Consider the following 23753-nt stretch of genomic DNA (forward strand, 5'->3'; position numbering starts at 1 on the left):
ATGACTTTTAAGGTTAGAAATGTCAAACTACAGGAAATAAATCATAGAAAACACTTGTCACATGAGATGTAACTACTGAGAGATCCCGAATGGGAGGATTTGGTCAGGATTGAGGAGTCTCCTTTGTCTGCGGTTATTATTGGTGTATTTGTGTATTGCATTTAGAATTTTGTCCCACCAGTCGAAGGTATTAGACCCTATCGTAATTAGGCCGGCTGGTACAGGTAGTAATGCAATATAACCACAGTCCTAAAAATCGCATCATTAATCTGGCAGACCTGGTGCCACCGGACCCTTGAGCCCAGGATTTAATCTTCTACGCCTAGTACGATTTTATTCTTCGTTGGCATTGCCCTACAATTTTTTCATATGAGAAGGAAATAATGAAATCTGTAGTTTGATATTCGTAACCCTAAAAGTGATATAGTGCCGTAAGCATTGTGTTTTCCTTCAATTATTGAAAATTACGGTTTATAATCTTATGTACAGCAGATCTCGAGTGATTCTTCGTCGGAGGAAGACTGTCGAAGTAAAACAGAACGTAAATCAAAATCGAAAAAGAACAAAAATAAGAAGAAGAAGCAAAAGGAGAAGTTGAGGAACAGGATAAATGAAAAGGATGGCAATTCTTTGAAGGAGGCTCTCAACAAGGAAGAGGAGAGCCAGAGGGAGGCGGAAAGACTCCTAAAAATGGATGAACGTAAGAGACCATATAATAGCATGTTCACAGCCAAGGAACCAACTGCTGACGCGGTGGAGGCCTTCCAGATGAAGAGACCTAGGGAGGATGACCCAATGGCTAGTTTTATTTAATTAATTAATATATATTTTTTTATTATTCCGAGTGCACATCGGAAATAATTCTAAAGACTAATTATAGTGAGAATTAATATGAGAAATGTATTAATAGTACGTAATAAATATATTACCTGAATTAAATATAATTGGTATTTATTTAGGAAACCATTATTATTTCAAAGATTTCAATAGATTCTGAAGGAGTATTAGTACGGAGAGAAATATTCTGATTGAGTTTGGACCTCAATGTCAGTCTGATATTAATAATAATTAATTTAGAAATGGAACAACAATAGAGAATTATGTTAAAATTGTCTTCAGTTTCAGTCATTTCTAGGACACAATGATGCGCTCGACGTGTCTTCCTATTTTCAAATATTTGAATCAAATTCAGGCCTGTTATTTAATAAAATCATTAAGGAAATCATTGATTCTAATTTTGTGGCAAAAATGATCAGTCAAATAAGTTTTTTTTGCTTTCAGCCTTTTGTTTTCTCAATAATTAAATTCTAGCAAAAAAAGTACCCCCACCAATGCCCCCACAGGTACATCTATACAAACATATTATCTCTGAAGAATACTGGTGTTCTTTTGGGGAAAATTTTCAGGTATTACGGGGATTATAAAATTGACGTCTGAAGGGCTTTAAGTAACGTCGTGCCAATGGATTTCATTATTTCCTTCTCATATGAAAAAATTAAAGGGCAATGCCAACGAAGAATAAAATCGTACTAGACGTAGAGGATTAAATCCTGGGGCCCAAGGGTCCGGCGGCGCCAGGTCTGCCAGACTAATGATACAAGCTTTAGGACACTGACCATATTGCCTTACTAGCTGTACCAGTCGGACTAATTACCATAGGGATTAGTGCCCTCGGCTGGTTGGCCAAAATTCTAAATAACTGTCCTGTAATCCACCAATACATGAATAATAACTCCAACAAAACTAGACTCCTCAGACCTGACCGAATCATTCTCATTCGAGACCTCTCAGTAGTTACATCGCAAGTGACAAGAGTGAAAAACAACCGATACAAGTAGTGAATTATCTGATATAGTGATATCATTTTCGTGAAGTTACAAGAGTTGCATTAAACTGTTTTCGCTTATTCTTCAGTTGAGCTACAAAGTCAATTAAATTGAACAAAACATTTCAACGGAAGTGAATCAATTTGTTGATGGTTCATAGTTGACAAATCGCGAAAATTGTGTTAATTAGACAATTAATTCAGTGAGTTCAGTGTTCAGTTATTTTTTCCATCAATTCAATTGTTGATCACGTGTGATTGCGCGAAAATAAAAAATTGTGATCTCTTGGTACAACAATTGTAGTTGGAGACTTCAGTAGTAGCGCTCGCTCACACCAGCTGGCATCTAGCAATATGTCTGTTGTCAGCCAAATAAAACATTATCAGCAGAGTATTGAAAAATGCTCCAACAACGAGTCGAGGGTAAATATTACAATATATATATTTTTCTCTTTATATTCTATCTGACAATTATTTTTGATAACATTGTTTCCGTCAATTATAAAAAAAATGACTTGATCTAACCTAGAAAGTTACTGGTAGTGCTTCCTCTGGACATATATTTCGCTTCCATATGACAATTACGCCAGTAAAATATTATTTTTAATTGATATTCAACTATTGCAATAAACTTAACAAGATCTCCAGTCAAAGATGAAATTATTCCGTGTGCATGAGATTATTAACATTTGTTAGAAATTTTCTTCAACGACTATCTATTAAAATCAATTTTGATTTTCTCCATTTTGTTATATATACGAAATAATTGAACTAGAAATGATCTATATATTTGCTTCAAATTGAAAAAGAAAAAAAAGCTTCCAAACTAAATCACTGTTGGTTTGAAAATGTAGAACCATAGACATGATCATTAATGCTATTCATAATTACTGAATTCCAAAGAACTTTGGAATTAAGAAATTCAGGCATAATGTTAATTTTTTTCCCCTCTCATTACAGCTGCTTCATTGTATTGAAAAGCTTTACAAGCTTCCCGTGACCGTGCAACATCTTCAAGATACGGGAGTAGGCAGAACGGTGAATGCCCTTCGGAAATACGAGGGCACAGTTGGTGATGCATCGAAGGCTTTAGTGGCAAAATGGAAAACAATGGTAGCGGATGAGGAAAGCACTGACCCTGAGGATGATGATGACCAGACTCATCCAGATGTACCCGAACCTAATAGTGATAATTCGGACCTTGGTACTGATAAGGCCTCCAACCCAGACAAGCCGGACAAAACATCGGAGAGACATTCTCACAAAAAGCACGATTCCAAGCACAATCATCATCATTCTTCTGAGTCCAGAAGTCGCGAAAATCCACGATCTAAAAGCGAAAAAAAGTCTTCTAGATCATCCCAAGATTCATCGCGAGAAAAAAGAGAGAAGAATGAAGGGGAGAAATTGAAATCGACAAAAGAGAAGGAGAGGCACAGTTCACGAAAAGAAAGTACTCAGGAGTCTCAGAAAAATCACAAATCTGATTCTCTGAACAAAGAGTCCAAGGAATCGAATCTTCATCTGTCCAAGGAGAACAAGCAGGTCAACGGCAGCTCTCAAAATCGTAAACGAAAGCACGACTCTCCAAATCGTGAGGAAAATCCGAGCAAACGGCCCAATAATTCCACGGATGAAAATTCTGATGCTGAGGAACGAATTCACGCTCAACTTTCTTCTACACCATCTTCTGTATCATCGAGTATGAAAGATGAGAGTCCAACTCGGAAAATCCATGCACACAAGAAGGACTCAAAACGCGACAAGCATGAGGAAAAATCCCGTTCCAGTCACCACAAACATCGTTCAGATAAATCCGAGGAGAAAAATAAGTCAACTCGAGATCATGGGAGTTCATCGTCCTCGTCTTCTCACCACAAATCTTCGAAACATGAGAAAGAGCGAAAACCTTCATCAAGCTCGTCATCAAAATCTAAAGATGACAAAAATAAATGTCCAAGCAAGAGTGTGAAGAAACATTTGAATGGTGACGAGGGGATAGACTGCAATTCTGGGGCGACATTTGCTGAGGCTCTGGGTATGTGTTCAGCTCCTATTGTGAAGAAGAAATCAGGTCCAGTTTCACCCAGCTCACCAGTGATGAAGTCCAAGGCAGAATCCAATCCTTCGACATCAAAACCAAAATCAATGAAGACTGAAATTGTAGCCAAGGAGGATCGCTTATCACTGTTAGCACCAAACATCAAATTGGAGCCATTGAGTGTTGATCTTGACTCGACATTACCAGAGATCAGCACCAATTACAAGCCACTGCCAGCCAATAATTACCTCAACAACACAGTTAATCGAAAAATAGAAGAGGATAAGATACTCAATGATGCTATTTATGCTAAAAATGTAAGGACAAAGGTGTACTCGGGGAACAAATCAGGATACACAAGTGTTCCCACCCTCTATGATCTTTGTATCAGAGTTTTAATTGACAATATCGATGCTCTGGAGGCCACTGGAGGTGTACCCTATGATATTTTAAAGCCTGTCTTGGAGAAAGCCACACCTGATCAACTATTCATGCTTGAGCATCATAATCCTTACCTCATTGAGGACACTGATTCACTCTGGCAGTTTCATTGTAATAGACAGTTCCGAAATAAGCAGAGAGAGGAAATGGAGAGCTCGAGGGAAATGTACATGAGATGTCTGGATGAGAGAGAGGCCAAACTAAAAACTCTGACTGCTAATATCAAAGAGTCCATTTGTAAGTCAGTACCTCTAAGGTCTGCTAAACTGGCTTTTGTGGACAATATAGTTAAACCTCCTAGAAATGTTCTCAGAAAGCAAGCTAAATATGGTACTGCTTGTTCATCATCTAGCTCGGATCTAAAGAAGAAGATTATTACTGGAGTAAATGCTGCTACTAACATTGCTGTTCCGCCACCACCTATGTCCAGAGTAAGAACATCTACTTCTGCAATTGTGAAGAAAACCAAAGCACCGCTCATGGCAAAAGCCCTCCAGCTAATCAAAGGACGGTACAGGCGATAAATAACTCATCGGCTGATGGAGTTCCTAGGTTTTAAAAATTTTTAAACAAATAATTTGTTAATTCTCTTATTTGTAACTGTATCTTGTGATTCGTCAATTCTTGTCAAGTACGTGCCTCGAAATGCACGTCGTCAAATTAGTGATATCACGTAATTGTTTCAGGTTCATGAGTCTAATAACTCATGTATTTTTTTATGGCTTGCATGTGTGAATTTTGTTACGTCTAACTAGACGTATGATTTCTAGTTTATTGGTCAGGACAAGAGACTAATGATATGCGAAATTTTGCAAAAAGTTTAATTGCGCCGCCAATCTATTTTATTGTTGAATCAATTATTCTCAATTTTACTGGACTCATTAAGAATAAGAATACATCACTATTAGCAATATTTATTTTTTCATTGATCAAATCAATTGATTAATCCTCTATAATTTTAAGTATATTCCTTATTGTTAGAAATACTCGATTGTAAAATGTTTTTTGTGGAGTCGAACCGGTGTAAATAATGTAAAAGATGAAAGGAATTACATGTATAATTGAAAACGAAAATATTAGCGGTGAATGGGATTGAGAAAGAGTAGAGAGAAAAAGAAGGAAAAAAATTGTATTCACTGTGTAATTGTACATATACAGGATTCATGTATCTACAGAAAGTTGTTGTTTTTAAGTTAAATGAATTTGTGTAATTATCATTCGAAATAGCTCATATTACAATTTATTATTTGGAAAGTAAAATAAAAAGTACACTTTGATGCGAATCTGGTTTTCTTATTTTCTAGTTTTGTTTTCACCCTAATTATGCCAGGACAATAATATAAACTCAGAAATTTATGGTCCTTAGATTATGAGGTAGTTTTTAATGTTTATCAACATAGAGATGTTGAATTACAAATTTTCCTATATATTCTTTCGTTTTTTCATTCGATCTTGCCGCAAGCAAACAGGGAAATAATTTAGTAGCAAAGAAAATTTTTGAATGCATAGTTGCTGACCTCCTTGGCTCGAGCCGTTATTTTTATTATTTTCTGTATTTACAAAACATTGAGAAGTTACCAACGAATTCTTACCTGTACAATCACCAAAGTCCATTATTTACAAAAGTAATGAAAAAAAAAGAATGTGTGGAAAAATTCAATAGTGACTGCTTCTCATTCAACTGGGATCTCGTTGAATGCCATTATTTGGTAGCGAGTACTACCAGGAAAAAAATTAGAGATATATTGTGCTACAGAAGAGGTCTTACGAAGTTCCATTCTCAAAGTAATGGTTTGGCAAATGGCCGATTCAAATAGAGTTATAAAATTAATTCCTTTGATTCGAATAACAATGAAACATTAACGATAACCACCTGAATTCACTATTTTTTATCTACCACTCATCCCCTCTCATCTTCTTTGAGAATGTAGCAGTAAAGTTTTAATGAATAAAAGTCCAAGACAGATGAAAGTATTATTTGATCGTCACTCTGCACTCCATCACAGTATTACGATTAATTTTAGTTTCAATTTTTTAAACCGCAAGTCCAACAAATTAATTCACTATGTTGCCAGTGAGGGGGATCTCTATCACTAGATTGAAAATGATGATGATGAGGATGATGATGATTATAATTATGTATTATTTTGCGTTTATTTTCCATTTATGTTAGCCCAATTTGGGCAGCGAGATCCAGTAGTTTTCACACAGCTCCAATGCACACAAGTGAACTGTTTTTCCGATAGTATTGAAGTGATAGAATACTTGAGCAATTTGTTGAGTATACCTGAGGGCGGCAATCTTTGCCTGTTGAGTTTGTTGTGGTATTAATGCCGGTTTTTATGTGCTCATGAGATGGCCAGAGGCGTACGATACTGTCTGTACTACCACTGACTATGTACTGACCATCTGGACTCCAATCTAAATTCATCACCGTTTCCTGGTGGCCTTTAAGTTCAGTCAATATAGCATTTGTCGCCAGGTCCCATATAACTATTGACCTGTCATCGCCTGAAAGATTGTTGATCACAATAATTACTGGCTACTATCACTAAAATCTATGTTAATTTTATAATACAACTAGTATGTGTAATATCATAGAATAATTACCGGCGGCAGCTAAATATTTGCCATCAGGACTGAACGCCAGACTGTAAATTGTCGATTGAGCACCAACAAATACTCTCAATAAATTACCATCATCCTTGTTCCAGAGTCTAACGGATTTATCGGTAGAACCTGTTGCCAAGTACCTCGTATTCGGATGAAATTTTATACACTGTAAAGATAATGAATGCAAATGAGTTGCTCAAGATGACGAAAAAAATAATATTTTTGACGTGTGTAATATTTACATTAACATCCGAAAAATGGCCTGCAAAAACTCGCAGTGGAAATTTCCTATCCAGACTCCACAATTTGGCAGTCCGATCGTGAGAGCCAGTTGCTATGTACAAGTCGAAAGCACTGGTATCCATACACCAGATTGGATAATTATGTCCACTGCAATGAGCGAATACAGTGAATAAGATGGTTCAATTGAAAGGAAAACTATTTTGATCAAAAGACATTAAAATTTTAACTGTAAAACCATATTTCATATATATTAATAAAATTACCGATAAACAGCAGCGCATGTGTAATCACTGAGACTCCAGGCTCTCATGTCCTTATCACTAGAGGCAGACAGTAATACACTGGACTGAGCGACAAATTTCAAGTCATGGATGACATCTGAGTGTCCCCTCAAAATGATAGCACCTGCCTCCTCCATTTCGTTTGCATCATCGGGTGGTCTACTCGTCGATGCGGTGTCACAAGCCAACGCAACAGATGATCTTGTCTGTCTCCGTCTCATCAGCACCGTCTCTCCTACACCCCACAGTCTAATCTCAGCGGTACTGAATCCAGCAGCCAATCTATCCATATTCGGTGTCATTGTGGCACAACTACCATTCTCAGCTGCATTATTAACGGTAAATATTCTCAATGGTTGATAAGCATTGTTTCTTATCAATCGAATGGACTCCTGGAGCTCACGCATTTCTCTATCAACTCCAGTGCCCGATGCTAGCTCCACATGCCCATTTATACCAATTTCATGTCCCTGAGCTTGATCAGCAGTCTCTTCGTCAATCACATTCATATCTACTATTTTTTTAATAATAGTTATGTGTATATTTATAATCTGCAATCAAATAAATAATTATTTATCCCACACAGTTCTTCCAATGTTCATATAGTAATTTAAAAATATCAATATCAATCAATGGTGGAACTTGATTTCATGAAATGTTACTTTGCACAGATGTTAGTAATAAAATGTCATTGTGTAGATGAAATATGAAAAGTTAAATGACTGCTGTCTTGAAAATTAGTGGGAAAATGGTTGTCGTGTTCTATTTTTCATAACTATCTACGAAACTAAACATCACTTTAGTTATTATTACCTGCATTATAATAATATGCCCATTTTTACTGAGATATTTCTGTAGACAAATGTGCGCCTCATCAGACATATCAACTTTGTACTTTCTCATTCGAAATGCATTGACAAGTGGCCTCAATTCGATATCCTGTATTGTAAATATACTTGACAATTCTTCGAGGAAATCCCTCTCTGTATCCGTGACAAAGTCACCCTGATAATTTTTCAGGAATTGAATGGCAGCCTGTGGATTACCAGCGTGAAGTATTTCGAGGTACAAGTGACAGAAAACAGGATATAGAAGGCCGTGTAGCTCGTATTTTATTTGCTGAGTCTTTATCGAGTAGACCCACACTTTTAATCTGCAAAGTGGTTTAAAAAAAATCCTGTCAAACTTACTATCACGAATAGTACATGAAAATGAGAGTTTTAACACTATGAGGTTGAAACAATTATTTGTAAAATGTTTTCCAACTGCGAAGAAGTCTGTACGTTGCTTGAGAATAGCTGGCCACCTCTGTATTTGCAGAAATCAACTGTTTTACTGGCTATTTTTTCGTAAGAAATGACAAACATTTGAAAATGATTGAGCTCACAACAATTATATGGTCGAAAAAATAAAGACAATACCTCTGGTAAGCTTGATCAGCAGCTACAACATCATTGATGATAGCGCTGAACACTATGGAGTTGTCTCGGGATAGTGCACTCTCAGCTTTAGCAGTCAAGGTCATTTCTTCACTGCTTCTGCATCCAGGTCTCTCCGTTTTACGAAATAAATCACAATCCTGTAGGAAAACATTTCCGAAAATGAAACGTTGAAATAGTTCACCAGTGATGATAAATGTAAAATTGTAAACACAATTTTAGGTTAATTGTCCCACGGTGCAACAGACAGGCTCTGATTGTGGATAGGTATGAAATAATAGATTTTGTTTGGAGGTAATAATTCACCTGATAACGACGACGTTTCAAGTATGACTCGACGGTTGCATTGATCATCTCACTTTTTGTACGTTTCATCTTCATTTGTCCTCACTCTCATTAATCAAGATTTAGTATTTTGAATACAGAAAATACGTCCAGCGGGCTTTTGGACGCCATCATGAAACATGCTGACTTGAACGAGGGCCGATGGAGTAGCACAACACGTATCCAATCACTTGTTTAACCACACAAGAGTCATTCAAATGACAAATAAAATTGACAGAATTCATGGTTAATAAATTTTTTCAATAAATATACTGCAATAAATGTATTATGTACACGAAGTGTTTTTGAATGGCTCATGAACATGAGCGGGACTAATGGCAAAATGTTGTCATAAAAAGCGGGTAAAAAAAGACGATTTCTATATTTTTATTTGTGAAAATATGAGGAAATTATTTCCGTGTATTATCGAAACCGATGGATGATAAGTTTTGTCGAGGGATTTCTGTGCAGATGATGACTTTGGAACGCGCTACCAGAGGGCGACGGCATATGCGACTAAAAACTGCTGACACCTCCGGCCTTCAGTAAGCACTGGGCTATCATTCCGATCCTATGGACCGATATTTTATCATCCCTCCATTGGCTGCAGCAATGACCACTGCATAGATTCATTTAGTCATTGCATTTCTCACTTGGAATGGTAGCATTTCAATCCATCATCCTCAGATCTTCTTGTATTGCGGCCATATTTTTTGGCCACATCCATTCGTTCGCTAACGAGCCGGCGGAATTCATTTTTCCCGATTATTCTTGAGTTCTATCATTAATTAACATGCAATGGTAAGTTTATTACTTCTAAAATGCTTTGGAAAATATGAACTCTCTATGAAATCTGAATTAATGCCCTTGACCACCCAGCCAGTCAGCCCCATTGCTCTGAAAATGGCGTCAACTGCCCATGAAATTTCATTGTTTTCTTGTATATTAATGTTGATCATATTTCGCGTATTTTGAACGCAAAATAGTCTGAACTGCGTACAAAATTTCATTACTAGAGAATATCAAAGCAAGAAAATTGGTTTATTGTCCAACCACAACATTTCTCGTATGAACTCAACTTCAGATATTGAGTTTCTACATATGGCGTCCATTGTCGAATCGCTAATTTTCTAATGAAGACAAAGAAAAAACATTTTCTGAGGGACGAGAAATGTTGATTGGCTATAATATCGATTGAAACACAAGTCGAAGGGACGAAAACGTATTGAATATCTCGGAAATGAAATGCGATGAAGTGGTGGGTTCTTCTCATGTGGGCGTGTATTTCTTAGAGAAGAACCTTTACCATATGCAAGACAAGAGCAATTTCCCACTTGTTATTCTCTTTTATAACCTTTCCAGTTTTTACGAGTTGTCCCCGTCCCACCCCCGACCACTGCAGTCACAGAATATGGAAAAACCTCACTTCAGAAGAAAAAACCTGTACAGGTGCAGCCGCCTTTTGTAAGACTTCCGCTCGACATAACAATCAAACTGAGAGATGAAGAGTTACAAATTTTCTGCCCAAGTCGGGTAGCTAACCTGAGAGCTCTGCATGCCAGTGCCACACTCTAACGACACGACCAGTGCATAAAAGCCACCGACTAAAATGTGAAAATGTGAAAATTAACAAGTACGAATGAAGAGTATAATGGATGCAGGACTGACAAGTGGAGCGGAAGTCCGTTCGTCTGGAGAGCTGCCATAGGCGGTTGGAGACATTGATTCCCTCTATTTCACATCCTCCATCGAGCGAGTGTCAATTTACCACCGACGTAATCTCCTGTTGTGAATAATCTGCTTATTGATTTCAACGCGGATGGAGACTGAAGGCCAGTGTTTATGGGATTCGAATAAACAGGGAGCTTGTGGTGAGTTTTAAATCTCATTCTTGGTTTCTGATTGAAACATTACATCGTGTCGAAAACTAAAACTATTTGACACGATTAAAGCTTGAAAATTTATTAAAATTAAATGAGCAGAACTATTGACTGACGCGATATTCTTTCGAATTATGAAGCACACTCTAGAATAATTCGTGTGATTAACAAATGATTGATTATTGGGAACTATTCTACGTTATCAATATTAATAGATTTTCAAGCTTTAGCCATACCCAAATGTTCTTAACACTCTTAAAATTCAGGGGCGGACATTTTACAATATGTTCGGTCATTATAAATTATTCGTAAACTCTAGAGTTTCGGAGAATGCAATTAATAATAATTCGGAATTTACCGCGTATGAGCGGATTTGATATTGAATAGTCAATTATTATTCGCTGATTGACTAAAGTTTAATTGATTATTTTTAATTATAAAAAATTTCCGGTGAATGATGGTCTCTTTAACATCACCACGGGAACTCGATTGAATAAAGTGAATACACGAAGGGATTCGGGATATAATATGGCACAACGAGTTGTTAAATCGCAATCAATGATGAATCAACACTGGCTTCTACTTGAAATTCTATTATTCTCTGCGGTCCTTCGCGTTCTATGACTAACATAAATATATCTCTCTGCACACCGATAGAGGATATCCATGATGCCCTTCTCTCCACTGACTCATATCCCTATTTCTCTTTTCTGTTCTGTTATCAGCTATTGATGAATTAGAGAATTTCAAATGGTCAATTGCGGTTTCAATTGCGGGGGTTAAAGCTTGATTGTTGATGACTCTACAGCTATTGACATTGAATGGATGGATTATCCTTAGTGCAATCATGGAAAATTGGAATTTTATCCATTAAAATTCTTGCAAAGATACCTTGGGTGAAAACAGGAGCAGACTGTCAGTTCAGTTTTCAATCAGTCGATTGAATTAATTCATGAGAAAATGATTACGTGTTTTTATCGCCGTAATAATTAAAATAATGGACTGCTGGATATGAGATTAATGAGAGATTCCATCGCTCGTTGGTGATGCTGGATGGAATCCCTCAGTGTTCACCAGAGTTTGATCTTCATTAATAGAGACATAGTGTACGTATACATGCGTGTTATGAGGTGTGGGGGGGGGGGAAGAAGGGGAAGGGTCAAGCGTGAGAGGACATCAGAGGCACGCACGAATGGTGATACAACGGATGGGATACAAGCGGTTACACGAATATCATTAACGGGACGATCCGATTTTGCTGTCGAATAGGCAATCAGCGTTGTCAAATCGTGTTATCATTTCCATATTCATCCAGCTCACCCGTTCACCGAGTAATTTGCTCCTTTTTGAACCACATAATTAATATTTTCATGAAATTCATTAATGTTCTGCCAGCGAAAGAATATTCAGAGATTGTTATTTGACAAAAATGGGAAAATTAGATTTTTCATTCATTGGATTATTCACATTAATTTTATATGAGATATAAATGATTGAGTATTTTTATAATTGTTATTGAGACCAATGATTCATTGATTTGCTGATTGTCACATAAATTTCCAAACAAGCAAATGATTGCTATATTGCCTCAGTGTGTCCCACAGACTCTTTTCATCCTGCAAAATATTCACAGACTCTCTTTCTCTCTCTCTCTAGTTTTTTTTCCCTCCTCCTCATACACCCAGATGACGCAGGTATGTGTTTGGCTTTATGGTTTTATTCGAGCGACAAATTGAACTAAAAATAATCCTTTGCGGTGGTAGGCGAGCGTTCATGCGTTGGAAGGTGGGCTCACTGGCTTCATGGGGGCACAACTTCTCCCAGCAATGTGAGATAAAGGGAGATGGGATGCTTGGTACATGGGATGAAGCGTGTACGAAGGAAATTTTCCATGTACATGTTATCCTACGTCTTTGAAGTATCCGTATAGTTACCTTGCAAAATATGCACACTTTGTATAAATTGACACAGCGTGACCTGACCCCTACGGCACATTACTCCATTGCTGTAGTCAGTTGTCAACTGAGATCCACTTGGTGCCTTGAAATTTATAGGAAATTGCATTTGTTCTGGATGAAAACGGTAATTTTCGTCATTGACGGTTCAGTTTACACCTCAAATAAACATGATATGTTTTCTCTGACTTGTGCAGATTGAAGAGAAACTTCGATTTACATTTCAAGTTCATATTTCATCATCATCATATCATTTATTTGTCGAATAATCGATGGATAAAAATTTTGGGGGAGTTATTTTGCATTTAAAGTATTAATACGTTCCCTAATTAGTTCCTTTGTTCACTAGTTCTAATGTATTAATTACATTTTATAATCGCTAACTAATTGCAAGCGTATGATTAAAAAAATCCACAGGTAATTTACTCCCTAATCAGTGAACACTGGGGATGAGTTCACTGATGTCACTGAAACGATTATGAAATTGAGTTTACCTGGTGCTTTTCCCATCGACATTCAGCTTCACTCGCTGGTCAACATGGTTTTGAATGTTCTTCTGGCTGAGCGATCAAACTCCTCCTTCCCACCCCTCTGTCGAGTGAACAAACGATATTTCAACGTTTGTGTATATTGTACCTGTGTATATGTGCAAATACAACAAGGCCGTAAAGCGTTGGTCATAATCACGGACCACCTGGCACAAAAGAGACATCACTTCCGGATCTACGTGTGTGTATATTGTACAGTAGACGAACTGGAAAGTATTAACTGGATAACCCGGTACGGGGGCCACATCCCCTGGCCCCCTTATTCGGCTCTTCTCCCTTTCACCCTATTTCTCGTTGGCAGCATCAAAAACGGGCTCCAGACAGTGCCACTGCCAGCAACAGACTCGAATTTTGATCTCTATCCATTTACTCGGTTTCATCGAAATTTTTTTTTTCGTCTATGGCTTTTCACATTTTTTCCCCGTTCTCTCATTCTTCATTTTCAATTGTTAGTGGATTAACTTTGCGTATCTGGGGATGAAAAACTGTTTCTAGTCAACTGTTGGGGGATAGATCAAGTTATTGGCAGGATTTGAAAAAAAAAATCACGATTTTGTTGGTTATCGTTGTTTCCAGGAGTTCAATTTTACGTTTATTTTGGATGTCGATCTGAATTGTAAAGTCCGGGTGCTCATGTGTGATGGTTTTTATTGATTACAGAGAGACAGTTCAAGGCCAATATTAAAATCATACGAGCTTTCATTTCATTCAAGTAAAAATGGTTATAATCCAAAAGGGATTAACTATATGGAACAGTTTCCTTGAGATATAATCGGCTTTGGAGCCCATGGATTTCAGCTCATCACGTAAATTTAAGCCAAAATGGGTGCAATGTAATTCGAATTTAACATCTGGTTTATTCACTCGTAGTACTTCAATTTATTATTCCATTTGAATTGAGGTGAAATCGCGGGAGCTGATCAATGATATGGTGACTGTCGATTGTCTTCGAACTGCAATGAGCCACTGTTGATCACTCCATAACTGTAAATTAATGGAATTATGCGTGGGAGGGGTGTCTCATGAGTCAATCATTCGGCTGCGCATCTGGTCGATACTCGTTAATCATAAACGCCATGTACCAGTCGGGCTGAATTTTATCCTAAAAGCTATTGCGTAATTTACATAATCTTTTTGTTTATTTATTTCCATCGAAAATGGGAATTGTTTCCTTCATTTCTGTTTAAACTTCGTGCCAAATTTTCCGAATTTATACCTTAACATATTTAATGAAATTAAAATTTATGACGTGCGAAGGCTCCTTTAACACCGAATTTCTCACTTCAAAATAAAAGTTTCAGTAAAGGACTATTTTCTCAGCTCATGAAATGTTGTTCCTTGAGATTCCCTAATTATCTACAACATCCTTGGAACGTACGTGACCAGACGAAAATATTTGTTTAAAAAAAAAAATAGAATAAAACCCAACGGTGACATTATTATTGTAACTGGTCAGGCGTTTGTGCTCAATGATGAGAACGAGGTCGGGTCATTGTTCATTCGAATGTTGCCTCTCTAGAGTTGTGAAAAGGAGCGCAAAGGCGCAGAGGGGTGAAGGAAGAGGAGGATAGGAAGTTGGTACGGGGCCGGCTGCTGTGCCCACGTTCATAGTGAGTCGATAATCGATTTTCATCGAGGCGCGCACTCGGTACGACACCACGACGAGACAATGTTTATAGACCCGTTCGATTAATTGAAATCCCTCCCCCCCCCCGGGCGCAGGTAATAACCTTCTCCTCCAGTCGCATGGATTTAACGTGATGGTTTGGGACAATTTTTCGCCCTGTGCTTGCATTCATTTTTCATTCGATAACTATTCGATTTTTATGATTCAACGAAAAATTTACAATTGCAGGGGATTTTCACTTGATAATGATAATAAAATTCCATCATAACATTGTTTACGATAATGTAGGGGTAATAAAATGAATATTTTGAAGAAGGAATTTTCAAGCTGTCGAAACTCATGAGTGCACACTGCTATTTTTTTCTTTCTCTTCTACATATTTTTATGTACGTAAAGCAATTCGTTCTCTTGGCAATGTGAATAAAAGTATTTCGTGCGTGAATGATAGACGTATAAAAGTCGCGTTTTATCTTACTCCAGCGTCAGGTGGCTCAGTGCACTGAGGGATGAAGCTTTTTTGGGGCCTTGGGGAGTTGGTGTCGACCTCGGGTGTGCACCTCTCTTCCTCTCAATGTGTTTTTTTTTTCCTTTTCCCAATGCACCGTCTGGGAATCTCAGCAGCAAAACCAAGGATAAAAGCGGGAATTTTACTCGTGTCACGTGCCTCGTGGCTACAGCAAATATTTTTAGAGTTACTGTAAGGCTATAGGAAAAAGGCACGAGGCGTTTAAAATCCATCGGTGAGTGGTGGAAGGGAAAAAAAAATCAAATATCTCCCTTCATCGGTAGTCTATTGACCCTCGAGATACCCGCGAAATCCAGCATTTCATTCTATTCGGGGGATAGTGGTGCTTCGGCATTGAAACTTTTTCTTATTTCTTTTTTTTTTCGAGGAATAGCAAGGGGAATGGTATAGGGAGAACTTTCGAGGAATGATTGAAGTTGAAAATAAAGGGGAGGAGGAAAATCATTGAGAGGAAGATTATTGGTATGTACAGCAAGCTTTTTGGGAAATGAAAAAGAAACAACACATTTTACTGATGAAAAATCTTGAGTCAGGTTGAATACATCTGTCACACCAACGAAATATGCATCTAGCACCATCAATCGTTTCACGTCAAATTAATCTTCTTCAATTCATTTTTAGCTTCTTTGTTGCATTCAATCAGCTCCACGATGTGCAACAATAATAGTCAAATGCTGAAGACAAGTAAGCTCCTTGGATTGTCATCGAGAATTGGTCATTTCACTTGATATAACGAGAGCATCTGTCACCGTGAATGCGTAACCATGTGCCCAATTCAACTAAAGTATTATCCACTCGTTATTGAAATTGGCTATTCTAACTCGATTCTTGTACCTTTAATTTGAATTTACAAAGTTCAAATGCGAATGCAGTGCGACCACGGGGACTGGGCTTTTTGCCAGCTAGACACAATCCATCCTATAAATACATCCTGCAGAAATTTCCTACTGCCATCTCTGTACCTTTCCCTTCTTGCCTTTGATTCCCCTCCTCACCCTTTCGGAGAGTCCACTCGTATTCCAACTAGAGATGCAAATGCGTCACATGAGCCGTCATATGACGAGCCATTTATAACGTCTGTGAATATCGTCTATCTACAACTGCCTATGACCGTGACAATTTTCTAAAAACAAAATGTCTGTCATTTCTTGTCGTCATCGATGAAATTTCCTATTTCCTCCAGCAGTTGTCATTTTATTTCTCTTTATATCAGTCTACCACGTATTTTTTTATCTGCATAAATACAACTGTTCTTTATTTATGAGCGTCATTTTGCTTCTAGATGGTTCCATAAGAGTTTGTTTACAAAATTATTTGCGAATGAATGTGGGATCTCGAATTTATTAGTCTACAAACGAAGAAATTATTTAATTTCATGGATCAATTATTGCGTTGTGGGTTCATTGATTTTTTCAAGATCATCAAGATCAGCAGATCGTTAAGATTTACCACATCAGCACAATACTATTTGTGGTAGTTTTTGCTCTGTGCAACACCTTTGTGCCATTCACTAAACATGTTGGCTAACCATAAAAACACTGGTTGAGGGGTTCGTGATAGATTCACTCTCCTTCGACTGTGACTTGAGAGAAACGAGTCACGTCGCGATGCCCGGGGGGTTAACTGCCTCTGAGGCACCAGACTCTTATGGCAGCTTTTATCTCACTCTGATCCATCCCTCAAACGTACCAATCCATTTCAATTTGTTTCACATCGAGAGCTCTTGGTATTTTTACACCCATTCGAGTGGATATGAAATCTTTTTGACTGAAGTATTTCGGATCTTTCTAGTGTTATTGTTCTCAATGTATATTTTTTGTAACACTGACGAAAAATATTCAATGTTGAAACAATTTACTTGTGTGTTTCTTGAACTAGACATATAATATCTATCATTATGATTTATTCATACATACTATACATATGTGACTATGTATGAATGCATCATATGATATGAAGACGACTGTCGAATGAATTTATTGTTTTGCAATGACTGCCAACAAAATATATGGGAATAAATTGATTCATTAGCAGAATAGGAGCTTCAAATAATTATTACTCGGAATTTTCTATAACCGCATTCCTAGAAAAGATTTTAAAAATTGAAAAAAATGGCAATTCAACCATTTTTTTTGTAAAAAGACATTAATAACTTCAGGGAGAGGAACAATGGTGAAAGGAGAAGAGCAATTTATAACTTATGAAATAGCTTTTCCCTCATTCTCGATATGTAATTATTACCTCATATTTCTTGAAATTAAATACGGAGATCAATCGAGAAATCCAATTGTATGAAGTGTGGAATTGTGCCTGTACCAGTCGCCCATCCCGGATATTATCCAGGATAGTAACCCGGGGGATGCTACTAGCCGATTCGTTTCCGCGTCAGATGGAAAGGCTTTTCTATACCCGGACGACTCCTGCCCTTCGTCCCGTTCTCACAATCACAAAAAGGGCGACCGGGTGTAATCGTTCGTTCGATATGACACGAGTAAGAGCGTTAAGAGTCACGAGTACTGGTGCAAGTGAGAAAACCCCGGAGAAATGATAAAAGAAAGGGGGATGGTGAACGAAAAAGGAAAAAAAAAAATATATATATATATATATTGAGGGCGCCGGGTAGAATGGACTTGGGAGCATTGGTTGGATAGAGGAAAACGTTTATTGGACGTTATTAAATGTAATGCCAAGAGGCGTGTCCCAGTCCCTCATTCGTATCCCATCTCTCCTTTTTTTACTCACCATCGACAAAACTTTACTCGATAAGTTCGTAATTCAGTAAAAAGGATATCCCAATCTTAAACGAGTACAAGAGTTGGAGGTCTTCTTAAGGATTTAGTACATCTTAAATGTGGAACTGCTTCTGGACAATTTAATCTTGAGCTTGTTTTAAGGACACGATAACTACACATTGACGCTAACGAGTGGTGTTCAGGACACTTGAGAAGAATTCAGGGTGATTGAAAAAGAAAGGAGATAGCTGTAGCTGTTGAGGTGTTTTTCAAGTCCAAGTCTTCTGACTTATGGTGGAAATTCACTTGACGCTGGATGAATAAATAATCAGGAACATAATGGACGAGACATCCTAACGAGGATCACTGTAGGATGGGAATTGGTTGTACTGGGTGATAAACGTTGAGACAACAACCTCAGGGATCAGCTGGAAATGACGTCAATTAGTGATGTCTCGAGTCGGTTCGATTGGCGTTACCCAAGGAGCTAACGAACCTGGTGACATCTTCTCGGGTACACTAACGTCATTCATACGTCTGAAGAGGGCTAGTCAATCTGTCACGTAGTTTACTATCAGTTCATTAACTTGAATTATTGAAATCCATCATCTCCATTGATATCATTTGATCCTAGATTTTATGGGATTTTGATGATGGTGATGTCCGGCTAGAGTCTGATGCCATTTAATAATTATCTCTGAGGTCTTAGAACATCTGAGGTCACCGGAATACCGGCAGCTCCTCAGTCACTCATCCGATGTTGTATGTAGGAGAGCTGGGGTTTATCTCCGGTGTGTTAGGAAATCCATTGCACTTTCCTCTCTGTACACTAGATATCTCTGGCGTGGTTTCAGACGTTGAGAGCCACGACGTGTCCTCTCTAATGGGACAGGACCTGAAGGATCGGAGGTAACTGTGGAAATCCGTTTACGCAATTCCAGACGACAGCGTTGACCAACTTGATACGTTGGGGTAGACTCTTCCGTTTATAGTTGCCCATCACGTTGAGCTACAAAAAGATAATCCAGTTGCGTTGAAGATTGCTCTGTTTCCCTACTTTCAGCAAATTAATTCAATTTTTTTTTAACGTTAAACCTAGAGTTCCTTCAAATTTAGAAACAAATTAAGAAAAATTAGGACTTTTTTTACTTTCATCGGCTTTTTCAAGCGCCTGATTTTAAGATATTCTAAATTAGTCAATATGTTGAATATCTGTTGTCTTGAGAATATCTGAATATTTTTTCCAACTTGGTACGATTACGGTATAGACCACTATTTTCAATTAGTAAATTTAATCCTTGAATTGTGCGAGACAAATTCTACCAAAGCGCCCAATATTCAACGCCACTTTAATTATATTTTGCACAGAATTATTCATATTTTTTTCAATTTTCCTTGTTTACGTAATCGATTTCTGGTAAAAGGTTCCGTCTGAATAAATTTATTATATTTCCGAAGCAACGGTTTAACGGTAAAAAATTGATTATTCATGAATTCATAAAAAATGCTCGTAAATTTGAAAAATCGCCATTTTTCAATTATTGCATCAATCTGCCTCTAACCATAAACTTTCTAATTATTTCCAAATGTTAAAAATCTTTTTAAGGCTTCAATATTGGAGTAAAAATCATTAATTCATCCAACTTTGACGGAAAATAATGAGATTCAATCCCGAAAACTAATGAACCAAGAAAATCAAACGATTAACCAGTGACACAGTTATAAAAGTTCAATAACTAGGTGGCTGTGAATACTGCTGATAAGCGCCTCCAGGTGTTTCCTGCCGGTTCACTTGTCGCGTTCTCTTCGTTATGTAGAGAGCGAGGAAAGCAGAAAAGCCAAGTATACTGGGTTGAGGAGCCGTGTACGTTGGGTAGGAAGGGAAGAGGGATGAGAGAGGGCTTTATATACTGCCTGCCTTACAGGACAAGATTAATGTGCAACGTGATGGTCTATATCATCAGTGTAACTCATGAAAACTGGGATGGAATATTACGCTACAAAATCTTGAGGAGATCTAGCTGGGACTATGTACTTGGGTTATGGCTCTTACTCCTCTGGTACATGTGGAGGATATTCAGACGATCGAAACGTTTCGGTTGATTACGTACTATATTCGATGGTTATTCTCCGTGGAATTTCAGCTGAATTAGAGGTCAATAGTTTTAAATATTGGAGCTCCATCGCAGCACACAAACATTGAATTATCGATTTATTTTCCAAAATAGAAAATTGGTGGTATTCCATTATCGAGCGGTAATACTTATACATTTCATCATTTCATGCAATTTATTTATAATAAAATTTCTGTCTTTATTAGGTACTCTTCGGGGATATAGATCACTTATATTCTCGAAGTGCTGACGATTCTCCGCGTTTGTTCGAATGATTCGGCAATAAGGTGTATTCAGCATGTATGCGTCGAGTGAGTCAGGTGAACCGTGTGGCTTTAGGATTTACGTTAGCCATAAACTGCAGTCACATGAGATTCAGTCGTGTGTGTCATAAACGGAGTGTGCAGAGGGCCAAGAGAGTACAGTATATTCCCAGCACAAGACGTACAAACCTCGTGCAACTATCCTCGTCTCTCGTGGATTTACATAGGTTACTTTATGGGCCGTATCAGCAGCTGTGAAAGTTTCATGACCACTACCCAACCTGAAGAGCCATCTCTGGCCACTTCCACCACGCGGATTCAACGCTGCGTACAGGGAGGATTATTCATTAGGTTTAATGGAATCAGCTTTTGTCTTGTTTTCTTCTATTATTGCCTATCCAATTTGTTGGAAGGGGTCACCAGACTCCCTGAGGTATATTCCCAACTGAATTGAGGATTATGTCATACCAGTTATAGTTTTTTATTCGTCTTTTTCTTTTTCATGGATATGTACGAGTGGAATGTACATTGAAATGAGAGAGGGCGTCCCTTACTCGTTCAACTTTCAACTCCTCTTTCTATTATATCTCGATACTACCTCGGATCTGCGCTTGTTAAATTGTTATACGAGCGTACAATTGCCCACTGCGCATCGAATTTTTCCAATTAAATCGCAACAAAAAATCACTGTATCAGAGAGGGACAATTACGAGGGAAAAAGGGCTGGAGAGAAAAAAAAAAGTGAAATGCAACAATGGTGTTGCAGAGTTGGTGTATGTATCAGTCTTTTTGATTTGAAATTTATTTGACTCCGAGGGTTTGGATAGAAACAAATAGGAGGAGACAGAATGGGACAAGAAAAATCAGTGACTATTGGGGGTTTACACAACGATTGGTGCAAATAAAATTCCAAGCATAATCCTTCCTCATGGTACTTTCACCCCTGACATTGACTTTTGTGGGTACGTTTTTTATGTCACAATCAACTATTTATCTGTAGATTACTTTCCATCGTTTGTCTTGCGAGCTTTCGTGAAGGTTTAGTTTTTATGAGCAATCGATAGCTCTAATGTATTTTTGTAGCATGACATCTGATGCAAATTTATTGCGGTGTTGGTATGAGGAGATAAGAACACTTCTTGGAAATATCAGTCACATTTATGTTTCACTTCTTCAAGTACTTGATTTCGTTATTACTTCCTATTCTCCTAATGTCTCCTTAATCACGTGACTGATATATTCCAGGGACGAAGAGTTCGGCTGTATCCGTAGACTTTGGCACCAGAAATAATGCCTCCCCTCCCCCCCTTTCCTCTCAATACCAAACGAAATCACCGAGATCCTAAGGCGTGTTGCATGTCGAGTGAGATGAAGCGATAGCACATAGTGCAGATAGACCTAGGATGAGATGTGATTGCCATCGGAGCGAAACTGGCGTGTATTGTATTTGTCATTGCTTCGGGCACGACTCAACTCTCTTCATCTTCCTCTCAGCTCCCTTGTTCTTCAGCCTCTATCTCCCTCTCCCTCATTTTTCCTCTCTCATTTTCCCAACGCATCTCTAAGTTTAGAATCATTTTCGATGATACTGTCGCAGACGTGATCGGTCCGTGCTGTACGTAACTGCTAATTTACCATTTCCCGAAAATCACCGATTAATATTGTCACTGGTGATTCGCTGATTCATTGTAATCCCACCCAAACGTATTCCGGCGAACATAACAGTGGAAGGAGTGAGTAATTCAGAAATATTTCCATTTTTTTTTTCACCGATAGGAGGAGTTGAAAGTGAGACTGGTACGTGTCCAGGTGGTGGTTAGGCCAGATATCGTTTGGCTTTTCGTCGTAGAGACGATCGTGTGGTGAGTGCCATCAAGCTGGAGCTGGCAAAGAGGCATTTCCTGAGGGGGTGAGTAGACTTTTTGTTCTCTTTAGATTTATCATTGTAGTGGTGGAAAAAATTGGGTGCGAAGTTAAGAGGCTATTGGCCCATTGATTGAGTCCGGAATGTTTGGGTTTAAAAATTTAAACTGTTTTGGACGGTCCAAGGGGACAGTTTAAGGGATACATTCTGGACATTCTGGATATGTTGTAATTTATCTTTTGGTGAATGCTACTTTTATTGTTTCTCAATGGGCCATCACGTCGGGTAAATAACAATAATTTTGATAATATTGAAAATAGCGGTGATGAAATGGACTTTGGAGGCAGTTAAACAATAATGAAATGTATTTTTCTTTAAAATACTATTTATATGATGATAATTTTGTGATATTTGATCGTAAACTAGAGTGTCTTGAAGACACTACTTTTTAAAGTATTTTCGCGATTTCTCTCCCATCTTATGTGTACGTTTTTCAGGGGAAAAAAATACACACCCTCCGGGGATTTACGGTCCCTTTCCCACCAATGGTTTTATCATCTCTCTCCATTTGTCCAGAGGGATTTGCTTTACTTCACATCAAATATCTGCAGTTTGGATTTTATTGAAAGACTGAAATCGAAATGGCAATCAAGGGTTTAGCTAGAAAATATTTGTTGCCTGGATTTTTTTTTTACTCTCCAATAAACCTCGGAAAAAAACAGTAGGCTGAGAGAGTATCGATGTTATCATCAATTTTACAGTGGTAAAGTACACACGACAGTTCCATCGTTACTCTAGTATTTTCAAAATTCCCTGTAATTAACGAGAACTGTTTACGTGTTTACTGTGATGGAGTGAATGCTGATAAATTAATTAGCTTTAGAGGTTGGGGGAAATAAAAACAAGTGGAAATGTAAATTGAAAATCCATGAGGATATCCCTATGTAGTTGCTTCTGCATGTGGTTCGTGGGAGGTTGGATGGTGTGGGAGAAAATAGAAAGCTCATATCGATTTATCCGGCTGTGAGAAATGGCGG

At 37.9% G+C, this 23753-nt stretch overlaps 3 protein-coding genes and 1 long non-coding RNA gene across 7 annotated transcripts in view; 3 read left to right on the top strand and 1 right to left on the bottom strand.

Annotated features, from left to right (window-relative positions):
* The first annotated feature begins 184 nt into the window (after positions 1 to 184).
* On the top strand, positions 185 to 930 carry LOC135162894 (uncharacterized). The gene is made up of 2 exons (XR_010299035.1): positions 185 to 325; positions 490 to 930. It is a non-coding gene; the product is annotated as an uncharacterized LOC135162894 (long non-coding RNA).
* Positions 931 to 1779: 849 nt separating this feature from the next.
* LOC135162780 (transcription elongation factor B polypeptide 3) lies at positions 1780 to 5590 on the top strand. 2 transcript variants are annotated; one of them, XM_064121622.1, is made up of 2 exons: positions 1780 to 2248; positions 2786 to 5590. In XM_064121622.1, exons 1-2 carry the CDS (start codon positions 2180 to 2182, stop codon positions 4829 to 4831), a joined length of 2115 nt encoding a protein of 704 aa, XP_063977692.1. In that variant the 5' UTR covers positions 1780 to 2179; the 3' UTR covers positions 4832 to 5590. The 2 variants fall into 2 exon arrangements, with proteins under 2 accessions (XP_063977692.1, XP_063977701.1); XM_064121631.1 differs by lacking the exon at positions 1780 to 2248 and adding an exon at positions 2291 to 2414.
* A 226-nt stretch (positions 5591 to 5816) lies between these two features.
* On the bottom strand, positions 5817 to 9621 carry LOC135162802 (TAF5-like RNA polymerase II p300/CBP-associated factor-associated factor 65 kDa subunit 5L). The gene is made up of 7 exons (XM_064121667.1): positions 9190 to 9621; positions 8866 to 9023; positions 8258 to 8597; positions 7427 to 7995; positions 7163 to 7310; positions 6918 to 7086; positions 5817 to 6818 (listed from the first exon to the last, which is right to left on the bottom strand). The coding sequence occupies exons 1-7, from the start codon at positions 9262 to 9264 to the stop codon at positions 6511 to 6513; spliced, it is 1767 nt and encodes a 588-aa protein (XP_063977737.1). The 5' UTR covers positions 9265 to 9621; the 3' UTR covers positions 5817 to 6510.
* A 1304-nt stretch (positions 9622 to 10925) lies between these two features.
* Positions 10926 to 23753, top strand: part of Mub (mushroom-body expressed) — a 106698-nt gene continuing 93870 nt past the window's right edge. For 2 of the 3 annotated variants that reach the window (XM_064121710.1, XM_064121726.1), the window contains exon 1: positions 22476 to 22761. The gene's annotated coding sequence lies outside the window, so the exon portion shown is untranslated. Of the gene's footprint in view, positions 11079 to 22475; positions 22762 to 23753 lie in introns of those variants that run through there. The other variant, XM_064121719.1, reaches the window with a different exon arrangement.

Source organism: Diachasmimorpha longicaudata, chromosome 1 (genome assembly GCF_034640455.1).
Source record: "Diachasmimorpha longicaudata isolate KC_UGA_2023 chromosome 1, iyDiaLong2, whole genome shotgun sequence".
NCBI lineage: Eukaryota > Metazoa > Arthropoda > Insecta > Hymenoptera > Braconidae > Diachasmimorpha > Diachasmimorpha longicaudata.